The 14,537-nt window shown below is 41.8% G+C and overlaps 1 protein-coding gene across 5 annotated transcripts in view; it reads right to left on the reverse strand.

Annotated features, from left to right (window-relative positions):
- Positions 1-14,537, reverse strand: part of LOC133470785 (MAP7 domain-containing protein 1-like) — a 44,187-nt gene that overhangs the window by 18,647 nt on the left and 11,003 nt on the right. For all 5 annotated transcript variants that reach the window (XM_061759598.1, XM_061759595.1, XM_061759594.1 and 2 more), the window contains one exon: positions 867-1,076. Coding sequence is in view for 4 of the 5 variants with exons in the window: in XM_061759595.1 (XP_061615579.1) it covers positions 867-1,076 (210 nt within the window). In the remaining variant the exon portion in view is untranslated. The remainder of the gene's footprint in view (positions 1-866; positions 1,077-14,537) is intronic.

Raw genomic sequence — 14,537 nt, forward strand, 5'->3', positions numbered from 1 at the left:
CCCCACTTTCAAGCAAAGGCCGGAGTCCAGACGCGAGACTGATGGTAGGCCACTGTCGGAAACACTACAACAAAAAAGGAAAGCAGAGCCGTACTGAGTTACAGCGTTCCCCTGTTATATTGCAGTGCATCATTCATGTACCCCCCCCCCCCCCCACCCCACTATATCACAGATTTTTAAGCCATCGTTTTTCATGGGTTTTTACAGTATTCAGGCATGTCCGAATTTTTAGTTGTGCACCTTGAGTGAAACTCCACGTTGTGCGATGTCATGCCACTGAGGTCTACTGGAAGAGATGCAGTGTAATTAGGAAGCAAGAAGAAGATGCCGAGAAGGTCCCCAAACCCCGAGCTCCAGTAATAGTTGTGTTTTGTCGTATGCTCTGTTTGTGTGTTGCTGATCCATTCGTGTTAAAGCATCAGTTGTTTGAAGGTTTATAATTACCGTAATATCTATGCTAATTTGCGTTAGCCTGTGCATGGCATTCAAATTTTATGTTAGCATAGAGCTAGCAAACTTTAGTTGAACGAAATTATATGGTTTGGTTGAACATTTGAATATTTAAATACACAATGTTAAATTCTCTTTTGTTTTACGTGTTAGTTTTACCAGCTTGAAGCAAGCATGCTTGACCTCTTATTTGGAAAACTGCTCAAGTCTCCTTAAAATGAATGATTGAGTTTCACCTTGAACATAATAGCCTATCTGGTAAGGTCATCAAAGGCTGGTTTTAAAATGTATATCTCAATGCACAACCAGATAAATGCAACTGACCCATATCCGAAACATTGTGCTTACATTTACTGAACACCAGAAACAAGACATATGCATATATGCACCAACAACAGTTCATACTTGTAGCTCACCTTTCTTGGGCTGAGGGCTGCCGCTAGTGCCTGGGACCGACTTATCCGTCTTGCACAAGGCATCTGTCTCTGTGGGGGTTTCTGCTTTGGTGCAGGACTCAATTTTGGGAGAAAGGTCCGTGATTGCCGAGTCGTCTGGTGTCAGAAATACGCTCTCCAAACATTTGTCGCCATTGTGGATGGACTGAGAGTCACCTTGCAGGGGCAGAGCTGGGGAGAGAGAGAGAGATGAAAAAGAAATGAGAATTTCCATTTTCTGAGACAGAGGCAACATGCTGTTGTCTTGGCATCAAACATAATGATGTCAGTTTGTACACTGACTGACTTTCTTCCTTCATTGCTGACACATTTTCAGTCTCAAACCTCAGGAGCTCACAGCAGCTTCATTATCGCAAACACTCCAACCTCATTAGAAATCATTAACTTCTCTTTCACACGTCATTCGCACACACATCAGCACATCTGCGGCAAGACTGCAAAGCCCCTCCTTCCCTTACAGCCCTGTAGAAAATAACTCCTGTCAGCATTGTTTTAACACACCAGCAGGCATATAAAACTAACAACCCGAATTCATGACATTCACTCCAACTAAAACAACTAAGTGGCTCAAATCGAATGGCTCATGGAATTTTAAGATCAGACAACACACCCTCGGAAATAAATTGTATAAAAACCTTAAATTAAATTATTGTAATTAATGAAAAAAATGAAGATGTTTGCATACCATATTACAACCTCGTTGCAAATTTAGGGGTCAGCATTCTCTGCTGCTGCTGCCAAACACATAATTTCGTCCATAAGGTTTATCATTGAAAAGTTCACAATAGTGTATATTTACTGCTACTCTCCTCAAATTCTGTTTTGGTGTGTTCCTCAGACAAGATTATTACATAATGTACAACGTCATGTCCAACGTAATAGATGATGTTGCAGTTATAACTGTTAAACCCAAATAAGTGATGGTGATGACGTATACACACCCTATAGAATTCAAATGTTCCGGCTCAAATTCTGTAAAAAAAAATGTCCATGACTCATTGATGAACAAACATCCAGCCATGAGGTCACTGTGAAGAAACCAGAAAAAACTACCAGACATTGACTCCTTGTTCTGATTTCTTTTGTCTCTGTCGACCTGCTGATCCGCTCAATGACCTCATTGCAGGTGCCGCCCTTGCATATGTCTTTCTGGAGGATATGAGTGACAAACTGTGCAGTGCCTCACTGTGACAGGAAATACAAGTAGAAGCAAAAACAAGACAATGGATCCATTTGCACACACGCATGAGGACATGCTACGAGATATTTCCTGAAAAAGAAGAGCTGGCAGACGAAATGAGGAAAAAGAGTGCAGTGAACACTTTTACATTAACAGACTGTTGGAATGAAAAAAGACGAGAGAGAAGATAGAGATGGACGCTGAGAGGCTGAAGGCCAACTCTCCACTCCGTTTGCCAACAATGGGCAGATGGAGGTACGCACTCACCCAACCAAATAAATTACAGATTAACACTGGGCTTCTTTCCAATGCACCCCACTGTACGAGACTAATGAGGAATCGTGGGAAGTAAAGTTGGATCCAATTTGTTATGATGAGATAGGAATAATAAAAAGAAAAAAAGCTGTTCAAAAAAGATGGCTACAACTCGTGTCAATAAAAAGGATGAAGATTTGGCAAAAAGAGGATTGCTGTACTCTTCTTAACTTGAGAAGATTATTTCCTCACCGTGTGTGACTGCTTTTGTTGGTTTAAACACTTAACCGATCTTAGGTCGTGAAGGGACACAGACAGCCCAAATAAGGCAATTTATAAACCTCTCAAGTATTCAAAGTACTGTAGTATTGAGAGTCTATTGCGAATGAAGGTTTGGGAAGTCTAGTCAAGCAATAACAATGGGCCTGATTTACCAACATACAATTTGTACAATTTTCTTACATTTGTTCTTGGAAAGGTTATTAGGAAAACTGCTAAGTGGGATTTGAGAAATGTTCTTAAAACAATCATTATATTGATGAAGATAATGGTATTTTAAATTCTGTAATATACAACTGTAGAATCATATCAATGCGAAAGATATTTCTCAATCATCCCTACAATTGAAATTAAAACACATTATTCTGTGGTTTCTGAGATTGGCTGGCTACCACTCTAGGGTTTACCCACCTCTCGTCCAAAGTCACACGGGGTCGGGTCCAGCTCACCCACAACCCTATCGAGGACAAGCGTAGATAGAAAATAGAAGGATGGATGGATATTCTGTGGCTTGTGGCCAGCGCTTTCAGTAGGAACTGATCCACGACCAGCTGCGCAAAGTTATCTACATTAACCACTACACTACCAATGGCTATCAGGATTAAAAACAAGTTTAGCAATGTTTAATAAAATCATCCTGGATTGCCTGTCTTTTTTTTTTAAAGAACGTGCTCGACCCTCTCCCAGGGTATAGTGGAAATCTGTGTAGTTTTTAACTTGCACTGGAAACAAAGAAATCACAAATGACATTGCCATAAAGTGCAGCAGGCGTCCCTGTGATAAGATGTGCATAAAGGAACAGAACAAAGGCTGACTGTGGTGCAAGAAGACCATCCATCACATGACAGGGTGAGGCTGCAACAGTTCGACTTTTCCAGTTGTTACCAGCATAGCACGGGTGTGGTTTTGTTGTCTGTGAGCACTACAGGAGAGATAGCCACATTATAGGATAAATAGCACATTGTCCCGCTTTCAAAACACTCCATTATTGGCTTGTCATTGTCCATGTTAGCTGACGTTCAGCAAAGGGTGCTATGTGAGAAGAAATAACTTATTTCACCTACAAGTACAATTGCTGATATTACCACACTCCATCACAAGTATTCATCTGTGAATTTATTGGTGAATTAAGTAACATACGTAACCAAGAAATAAAATAAAATAAAAATGTGGCTAATGGATTGTTCTTATCTTGTGGAAATTGTGCATCTCAATTGTATTTAAGTTGGTCAAAGTTGAATTTTCTTAGAATTTTGAATAGACATGAAAACCTTGTCAAGTATTGAGGTAGCAGTTCGACATACAAGAAAGTTGTAGTATGATGTGCATTTGCTTATATTTTATTTCAAAAATATTTCTTGCATTACACTACTTTGAGAGTGAGTTTGGGCTTAGCATTAATTAGTAAAAGAAATAGTGGCATACCAATATTGTAGCTACTTTTAATCTATAACATTTTACATTTAATATTTCAAATGGCTGTTAATATACTTTTTTTATTGTAACTGTTTGACCCTGGAATAGATTTTTTTTATGATTCTAAAGAAAAAATATATATGTTCAACCTTACAAATTCCAAACTAACAACTGCATTACTTTACAAAAAATATATGAATTTTAGTGCATTTAGTGCATTGCTGTTAACTTTATAAGCAATAATATAAGTTCATAGACAATTGACACATGCGTCTGACAGCTATCATTTCCTAAATGTAAAAAAAAAAAAAAAGGTTATATCGTCGCCATATCATCTGAAATAGGCAACACAACAGTCATAAAGGAACAAAACAGGACCATAAGGCCAACAAGCGTATGGGATCACGTGTGGTCAAGCCCTCGTGACAGAATCACAAATTCAGCGCACCCGTGGCCCGCTCCCTCCCCTCCTCACCCTCGCAGCTATCTCAGGTTTCTGTGTCACTGTGACAGACTTGGGGTTTATAAATAGCGACAGGCACCATACTGAGAATGTCGGCCATAAAAGGGGCGGGCGTCTGCTGAGGCGCCTTGGGAGTCGTCTGTACAGCTAGCTGACCATGGGCACAACTCCACAGAGGAGGCCAACTGAAGCACGGCAGCGTGTGGCAAGACACATCTATTGGCAGCGTGTGGCAAGACACACCTATTGCCTGTTTGCTTGAGCCTGGCCTGTAGAACACAAACTGCAAATGCAAGTAACGGACTAAAACAGAGCACGGAAATAAGGGCTGGGCATCCAAATTTAACTGAAGCCACAGACGACGAGAATCAGAGCTCGTCCAGACGGCTCATGTTACAGGAAGAACACGCTCATTCTTTCCCGGAATTCTTTTAGAATACTCTGCAAGACAGACGGTTTATCAGTCACATTTTGAGGGGTTTTTTTCCGGTGGTTTTGTGAAAAAAGGGCAATAGGATTTAAAATTCCTTGCGAACTAAAAGAGGTTTAACCAGAGCAGTAGCAAACAAGCGAAATCCCAAGCCCAAAGGCTCTAGACTGAAACCAGATTCCAGGTCAGCTTTCACTGGGTCCCCAATAGAGTAAAAATATTATTTTATTGATTCTAAATCTGGTCTAATGGTTCACTCGACTGACTTGTGTTCAGTTCCCATTCAGTGATGGTCTCAATGTGACTGTGAATGAGAGGTTGTCTCTCTCTATACTATATGTGCCCGGTGATTGGCTGGCGCTCTTTCCGAGGTGTAGTCTGCCTTTCTCCCAAAGTCAGCTGGGAAACGATCTAGCTCCCCGCAACCATGAACTGAATAGTCGGTATTGGAAACAGATGGATGGATGGATGGACGACTATATCTGAACAAAGGGCTATTGATTTATTCGTTGTGTTTTGCTTAAATCATGAATTAATTGCATAATTATGCCGATGTTAGGCAGCACGGTGGCTGAGTTGTTAGCACGGCCACCTCACAATTTGGATGTTTTGGGTTTGAATCTCTGCTATGACCTTCCTGCGTGGAGTTTTTATGCTCTTGTTTGCATAGGTTTTCTCCTGGTACTCCGGCTTGCTCCCACATTCCACAAACATGCATGTTAGGTTCATTGAAGACTATAAATGCTCCAGGGGTACAAATGTGAGTGTGAATTTTTGTTTGTTTATATGTGCCCCGAGATTGACTGGCTAGGCTCCAGCTCCCCTGCAACGCTAAAGAGAACAGCATGATCTCAATGGTATCTATTCATACTAATTGAATGGCAAAATCATTAAACTTTAAATTTCTATTTAGTATTCAGATATAATTTCCTGTGCATATTTAGAACAACATAGTATTTTCACATTTTAGGCATACGTCTTGCGGTCAAGATGTCATTATTTTTTTAGTCTTCTTACAGTGCCGTGCAAAACAAATAATCAGGAAATGTCAGAATAGTATGTTAATAAAGTCATATTAATGTAATAGGAATTGTTTCTCGGCTGTGTCCTTTTAAAAGACTAATGCGTTCGACCGTTTTTCATTCATAAAACTGAACAGTCCATTTAATTAGCAGGTGGTGTGCTGAAGCCCCCCTTTGTGTTGTGTGAAGCAGGTCAGACTCCATGTAGTTGGGCATTTTGGGCATGAGCATGCCTTTGTTATAAGTGGAGTGTGTAGTTAGATCTAGGTCAGGCCACCTTAGGAATCTCAGGCATCCACAACTCTACTTCCACACATATACAAAGTATGTCTTGTGGATGTGACTGCATAGCATACTAGAGTTTGGCAATCCCACCTATTGACAATCAGGGATTAATTATATCTAGTGTAATATATATTTTAAGGGAACGCATCAAGAGATACAACAAGCCCCGCAAAAATTCAAACCGAAAGGATGTGTTTGAGGGTTACTGACAGTACTTCCCGTGTATATTAAAAGCACAGAAATGCTCATAGGCAACAAGTGTCCACGCCCAAGAGGAAAAGAAGAGGAAGAACATTCCTGAGTTGTTCAGCGCAACATCAAGGACACAGCCAGCTGAGCGTGTGACGTTCCCTGGCTATTGCATTTCATATCAATTAGTAAATTTTTCCCAAGCCGCGGCTCGTGACAAATAACAATAGAACAAAACGGAAGGACAATGAGTTTGAGATCAAGCACGCATCGTGGAAAACAAACAAACAAAATGTCGCAAACACTACATTTGGAGGCCATAACCACAGATGCCACACGAACCTTTGAACCCTTCGACTGTCTGGTTGCAGCGTGAGAGTTTACCAGAAGAACAGCTGTGTTTGTAATGGACATCAGGGTACGACAACGGTCAACAAAATGTGAACAGATACTAATCACTGTCACAGATGAAGAACTACTACTTTACTGTCATCGCACAGCACGTGTACAACAGGCCGCTGACTTTGGAGTCAGCATCTGTTTTCTCTTGTATATGCTGCTGCTGCTGCAGCATGCAAAAAAATACAAATAAAAATGTTTTGAAAGTGATAACCGTAGATTGCAATTGTTATTAAATCAACTAATACGTCAAACGTGTTCTTGCCACGTTTGGTTGTTATCCAACACAGGGATTGTTGTTCAAACATTTTTAATAGGATTAATAGGGTTGATTTTAAAAATGTCAAACAATAGGTTTGAGGCCGGTCAGATCAGCAGGTAATTGGTCCATGCTACCTCTCTACCAGTAATCATTAAAACATCGTGATAATAACTTGCAGGGCATATTCAAGTTGAAAACAATACCGATTTCTTTTTTTTAAGACCTCAAACGTAACAAGTTTGTGGCAGCTGTTGTCAAATGTTTTATCAGTGGGTAAATATTTTGTCACATTTTTCACTTGTTCTCCCAATATTAAGGGAGTCCTAATATTCTCCCAAGGGAGTCTTGAGTCACAGCAAACAGAAACCATATGATTTTAAAGGATAACTACTGGAACACAAGATGTTGAAATTCGCTGAGGTCAGTCGGTAAACGTCTTTTTACTTTCAGGCACAATGTCTAACCGACCTTTAAATTATCTTATGTCAAAACAAGAACCATACTAATTTTAAATATATATGTAATGTCCTGCACTAGGGCTGCACGATATTTTGTTTGAGCATCGTCATTGCGATGCATGTGTGGGCAGTAGTCAAATCGCAGGTTCTGCTGCGATGTTGGTGTACTGTAATATACAGTAAATCAACTGTAATATAGTAACCAGCAGAGGGACCTGTTTGGACATGCGCAAAAGATTAAAAGATTGTACACCTGCTGCATTTCCCATTCCTCTTTTCAGAATGGAACTAGGCAGGCACGCACGCGGCAGCTGCGTGAGTGCATGAGATGCGTTCAGGGACATTGCGTAAATGGGAGTGAAAGAGTTCTTTTGTAATGCAGTACATAATTGTAAAAATGGATTACTAGGAAAATTATTTGTATCAGAATGCTTTAGTTAAAAAGACTGTACGGATATGTATATGGAATTTATTTTGTTTTGTAATATAAGAAAAGATAAATTATTTTGTTAATATAGCCAGCCAGTGCTGTGAAGAATACAGTAATCAATGTCCTTTCACCATCGTTCCTGTCATACTGTGTTATGTGTCTTTGTTTGCACATTAAGGACAAAAGCCCTGTTTTGTTTGAATTCCTCATTTCAAAAAACACCATTCAAAAAACAAGTTTTTCCTCATGTTTTTTTAGATTGCAGGGTGAAAGCTGCAGCTGGCTACTAGTGTGGACTGAATTGGGTGGCAACAATGGGGAAATGAAAAGCCAGTATTTTGAGGGGAATAGCCCATTGGCAACATATAGGGAGGGGGTGGGGGGAGAACAATGAATGAGTTCATTTTTGGACCGGTGAACTTAGTTCAAAATTCTGAATGAACTATGAATTGAACTAGTTCCATTTTGGAACGATGAACTGAACTTTGAACTAGTTTGCGTAGGAAATGAACTTTCCCAACACTGATCCTGTATTATTTCACATCACAATATATATCGCAGGTTTAAAAAAAAATTTAAAAATTGCAATGTCATTTTTCTTCCAATATCGTGCAGCCCTTTACTGTACAGTATATAAGTATGCAGTGTGCGTCGTAAGTGTATGGTAGATTAAGTCAAAATTCAGATTAGTGGGTATATATTCCTGTTACTTTCAGACACAATTTCTCACTAATCTTTTTTTGGGGACATAGATGCGGGATTATTTCTATGTGGCGCTCAATAAAGCTATTCATTTTTATATAATAAAACAGTAAGTATACAATCTGAGAAGGCAGTGAATTGAAATTTGTGTAGTTAGCACATCTGCCTCACAGTTCTGAGGACCAGGGTTCAAATCCGGCCTCACCTGTGTGGAGTTTGCATGCTCTCCCCGTGCCTGTGTGGGTTTTCTCCAGGTACTCCGGTTTCCTCCCACATATCAAAAACATGCATGGTAGGTTAATTGAAGACTCTAAATTGCCCGTAGGTGTGGAAGTGAGTGTGAATGGTTGTTTTATATGTGCCCTCCAATTGGCTGGCGACCAGTTCAGGGTGCACCCCACCTCTCGCTCAAAATCAGCTGGGATACGCTCCAGCACGCCCACGACCCTAGTGAGGATATGTGGCACGGAAAATGGATGGATGGATGGATGAAAAACTGCACTCTGGTAATCACGAGGCATCCATATGACAGCACTTGTAAGAGTCAAAAAAGAATCTGAGAGAGGAAGCGGAAGGCAGGATGTGACTCTTTTGAGAGGAGGAGTCTCCAGATGCTTTTAAACAAAGAAGTGGGTTACCCAGTCACAAAGCTGTAACACAGGCACAGCATTAATCATAGATGAATCATTCATTAGTCACATTTTCCTGGTTCACTCTTCTCCAGCTGGAGGTAGATACAAGGCCAGAGGTGGTGCAAGTGGATCAACAAGAAGCTTTTTTTTTTTGCACCTCACTTACTGACCAAAACCTTTTAAGGCAGAGAATAGAGAATAGTTCTGGATCCAGCCTGAAGTGCAGGAGTATCATTTCCGCGGCTATGACCTCATGATGAGCTCATGTTCACAATGTAGCTATGGTGAGAAAGAACATAAACGCAAAATAAAGACAGGTGTTTTCGGCTATAGTATGTTCCTCTTTAAGATGACGATGGGGAATAGATGATGTTTTAATTCAAAACATAGAAGGCCTGTTTTGGGACTATAATCAAGTAAATACATGAAAGAAGAAAAATAAGACAGCCATTGATGTTAAACCCATAACTACCAGCCTTCACAAAGCCTTGAAAATAAAACAACTTTATCCTATTATGATTACCCGAGAAATCCGTGGAGCATGAGAAAAATTGGGGTAGTTACGACAGTACACGATACACTGCTATGATGTGCTCTGCTATGAAAGTACAGCAAGCCAGTTCGCAGCACATGGCTAATTAATATGCAATTTGCCTGGCGCATTTAAATTAGCCATGTGCTCGCACGGGCTCACGGAGCCGGTCCGTTACTTCCGATATCCCTTAAATCGGGGGCCGTTAAAACCAGTTTCCATTGTACTGTAATAAATTTGATACATGGATAGATGTCCATCCTTTCAAATAGTGACTATCCTAAACCTTGACCACATACAGCCTGTGCTGTCAACTTACATTTTCCTAAATTACCAATTTGAATTTGACATAATAGTCATATACTCTGATGATGTACACTATATGTAGTACCTTTAATGACATGTTATGATAACTCAAGACAATAAATTAAGACATAATTGCTGCATCGATAAGTACAATTCCTTTCTTTCCCTTCATAGGACCAATTCAACCACAAATCTCATTTGTAGCAAATACAGGATGCAAACATAGCAAGACAGTGTGACAATGAAGATCTGCATGTCATGTTTGTGTCAGAAAGTCAAATCAAGTCAACACAAGAGTCAGCATAGTAACCACAGCTGACCTGCTCCCTCCCAACATTCTTGTTTAGGACTCCTAAAGTAGGGCATAGCACTGTGTGGCTGACTAATGTTGGCCCGGCAAGTGTGTTGTGTAAGGTGAGGTGATGAACTTATCTCTGTCTCACTTTTTCCAGCCTGGTCACAGACACTTCCAAATTTTGGAGAAAGTATATCAAAACACACATGACTCGCAGCACAATAAGATTTCTAACCCAGGAAAAGTGAACCTATACTTTAATTGCAGCAGTGCTCATCATAAAAAAAATTATAAAAACAGGCAGATAAGACAGAGACTCGAGGCGAATGGCCAATTTGAATGGCTTAAGTACAAATAGGTGGCCAATATAAATAGTAAATGTTTTGAGGTGCTGTTAGTGCTGAGGTGTTGGAGGTGGTAGAGCAACATCAGGAAACTGCAGAGGTAATCAATTTTGCTGGTGCAGCAGGAGAAGCTGCACTTTTACTGGTTCAGTGAGCTCAAAATAGCCACAAAGGAAGTAAAGAAGCATGTGAAACAGCAAGAAAATGAAGCTGGAGTGCAACATGTTTACAGAAACTGACCACTAGTACATGTGTATGTCTTTTTTTATTGTCCGTGGTCGGTTCGTAGTTAAGCCTGACAGAATCTACATTCTAATATTAGACTGTGGATCTACTGACACAATTGATGCCCTGTTGGGTGACGTGTGAGTGGTTATGAAGTGGACAACCAGGGTTGCAAGTGCTGCATGCACACATACACTCAAGGCCAAAGCAGCAGAGTGCGGCCGCATCTGTTAGTGATTCTCCTGAGGTTAGAACAGTGCATCAACACAAATGTCCAGCGTATTTGCTGCACAGCACACAGTCAGATAACCACAGAGACTGGCTCACAAGATACAGGTGAACCTCTGTGGGACTAAAACCACTTACTTCTCGGCCAAGCTGAACTTCAAAAACGCATCTTTTTAAAGTGCATCCACCGATAACATTCCATTGTGTGTCGCAAAACTGGAGTCAGATTAAATACATTTCTAGCAATCCGTCCAACGTACAAAAACTGTAATAAAAAATAACACCTCTTCCAGCAGGATTGAATGGAAAGGTCAGGATGACTCTCAAGGAGGATGATTTATTGCGGGGCTTTAGTTTTTTTTAGGTCTCTTGCTCAATTTACCAAGTACCAGTCTGTCACAACGTAACAGTAAAATTAGAATTAAAAGCACTTGTACCTCGGCCTTTATCGGCCGAGGTACAAGTCATTAGTCATTACAAGTCGTTATATATATTATACATCTAATAATCATTTAGTACATAAGACTAAAACGTATGAAACCATTGCCACAATGTCTAATCTCTCCAATGTGATGTGACGGCTCTATTTGGGCCTAAACGCTGCCTCACACAGGAAATAATCCCCCAAACAGGATTAATAACATCAATGGCAATTCGGGTTGTTTTTTTTTTTACCAGAGGAGGGAAACATGAGTAATCTGAGCATAAACCCTCAGGAAGCTCTTTCATTCTCCCTCCTTATACGCTGCAGCAGAATGGAGGCCATCCTCTCCTTTCCCTGTGCTGGCGTCATGACTGAGATTTATAACATCTGCTCTCGGCTTCGCTGACGTGGAACGTGCACAGAGAAGAGATCTGGTCTCCTCCTTTTCAAAAACTTACCCCCAAACATCAGCTCTACAGTTTCCAGTTTCTCAGTCATTGCACCTCTCCCATTCCACTCCCCAAAAATATTTTGCCCTTCAATTCATATACATTGACGCCATCTACACCCACTTGGCAAAACTGTGCATTCTATCATGTCAGAAATCTGGGATTGGGTTTATCAGATTGTTATAGTATGCAAAACTCTGCATACAGATGATACAATCCTGATTGTGAGCGTTGTATTATCATATATAAATACAACATATGTTTACCAATACAGATTGCAAGATGGCGCCTACCCATGTGGTCGCCTCGGCTCGCCATCCGTCATGCTTCCCGGCTTCCATCTTCACAGAGCAGACCGCGACATGGAATCATCGGGGTAAACAAAAGGCGGCGGGATATGCTTCTATATCAACGAAAAATGATGTAGGGACATCACGGAGCTCAGCACACACTGCAGCCCGCATTTGGAGTCGCTGTTTTTTAACTGTAAACCATTCTACTCGCCTCGCGAGTTTGCATCTTTCATTCTGGCTGGTGTATACATTCCGCCTCAAGCTAACACGAACGCCGCACTGCTAATGCCCGCTGACCAAGTACATGAAATTGAAAAAAAAAACACCCGGACTCACCCCTCATTATTCTCGGGCAGTTTAACAAAGCTAAACTCAACCACGAACTCCCTAAATACAAGCAACTGTTCTACCAGGCAAAATAACATTTTGGACCACTAGTATATTACGCTAAATAACGCATACCGTGCCAAACCTCGTGCAGCTCTGGGCTCGTCTGATCACTGCTTAATTCACTTAATACCAACATACAGGCAAGAACTTAAATGTGCGAAGCCTACAGTGAACACAGTGAAAAAGTGGATGGAACTTCAAAGCTGTTTAGACTGCACAGACTGGAGTGTTCAGCTGGCAGCCTGGATGAATATATGGACATTGTCACATCCTATATTAGTTTCTGTGAAGAGGTTTGTATACCAACAAAGTCATTTCGCACATTCAATAACAACAAGCCGTGGTTCACTGCCAAACTTAAGCAACTTCGCCAACCTAAGGAGGACGCATATCAAAGCGGGGACAGGGCCCTGAATTATCGAGCTAGAAACCTGCTGACTAAAGAAATTAACATTGCAAAGAGGAACTATGCAGCAAAGTTGGAAAAACTGTTTAGCGCTAACAACTCTAAATCAGTCTGGCATACATTACAATCGCTGACCAATTACAAGCGACGATCCCCCCAAGCTGAGCACAATAGCAAACGACTTGAATACCTTGTACTGCAGATTTGAAAAGGACACTTTCACACCCCACACCCACCCAGCCGCACTACCGACCACAATCACACCTCTGTCTTCTGCGTTGACCATCCACGGAAAGGATGTGAGACGCATCTTCAAACAACAAAAGACTAAGCGGTAGGCCCGGACCTTGTGTCCCCATCCTGCCTCAAAGTCTGCACGATCACACAGATCTTCAATAGATCTCTGGAACTGTGCGAAGTACCATCCTGTTTCAATCTCAGGTCTGAATGACTACAGGCCTGTCGCCCTGACATCTGTGGTCATGAAGTCCTTCGAACGTCTCGTGCTGGACCACCTCAAGAGCGTCACAGGTCCCCTGGTGGACCCCCTGCAGTTTGCCTACCGAGCAAACAGGTCTGCGGATGATGCAGTCAACATGGGACTGCACTTCATCCTAGATCACCTCGAGAGTGCAGCGACCCAGGGCAGGACACAGCAGGTGAGGCTGGGGGAGGACACCTCATCCACACGCAGCATCAGCACTGGGGAGCCCCAAGGTTGTGTCCTCTCTCCGCTGCTCTTCTTTCTCAACGCGCCCGGCTGTCAAACTCCTGAAGTATGCAGATGACACCACCGTCATCGGCCTCATCAAGGACGGTGACGAGTCTGCATATCGCCAGGAAGTGGAGCGGCTGGAGCTGTGGTGCGGCCGACACAACCTGGAGCTGAACACGCTCAAGACTGTAGAGATGATCGTGGACTTCAGGAGGCACCCTTCGCCACAGCTGCACCTCACGCTATCCAGCTGCCTTGTGTCAACCGTCGAGACCTTCAAGTTCCTGGGAATTACAGTCTCTCAGGAACTGAAGTGGGCGATCAATATCAACTCCGTCCTCAAAAAGGCCCAGCAGAGGATGTACTTCCTGCGGCTTCTGAGAAAGCACGGCCTGCCACGGGAGCTGCTGAAGCAGTTCTAAGCAGCAGTCATCGAATCAGTCCTGTGTTCTTCCATCACAGTCTGGTTTGGTGCTGCTACAAAAAAGGACAAACTCCGACTGCAACGGACAATCAAAACTACTGAAAGGATTGTCGGTACCCCCCTACCCACCCTTGAGGACTTGCATGCTGCCAGAACTAAGACAAGAGCGTGCAAAATCCTCTCGGACCCTCCACATCCC

This window comes from Phyllopteryx taeniolatus, chromosome 21 (genome assembly GCF_024500385.1).
Source record: "Phyllopteryx taeniolatus isolate TA_2022b chromosome 21, UOR_Ptae_1.2, whole genome shotgun sequence".
Classification (NCBI taxonomy): domain Eukaryota; kingdom Metazoa; phylum Chordata; class Actinopteri; order Syngnathiformes; family Syngnathidae; genus Phyllopteryx; species Phyllopteryx taeniolatus.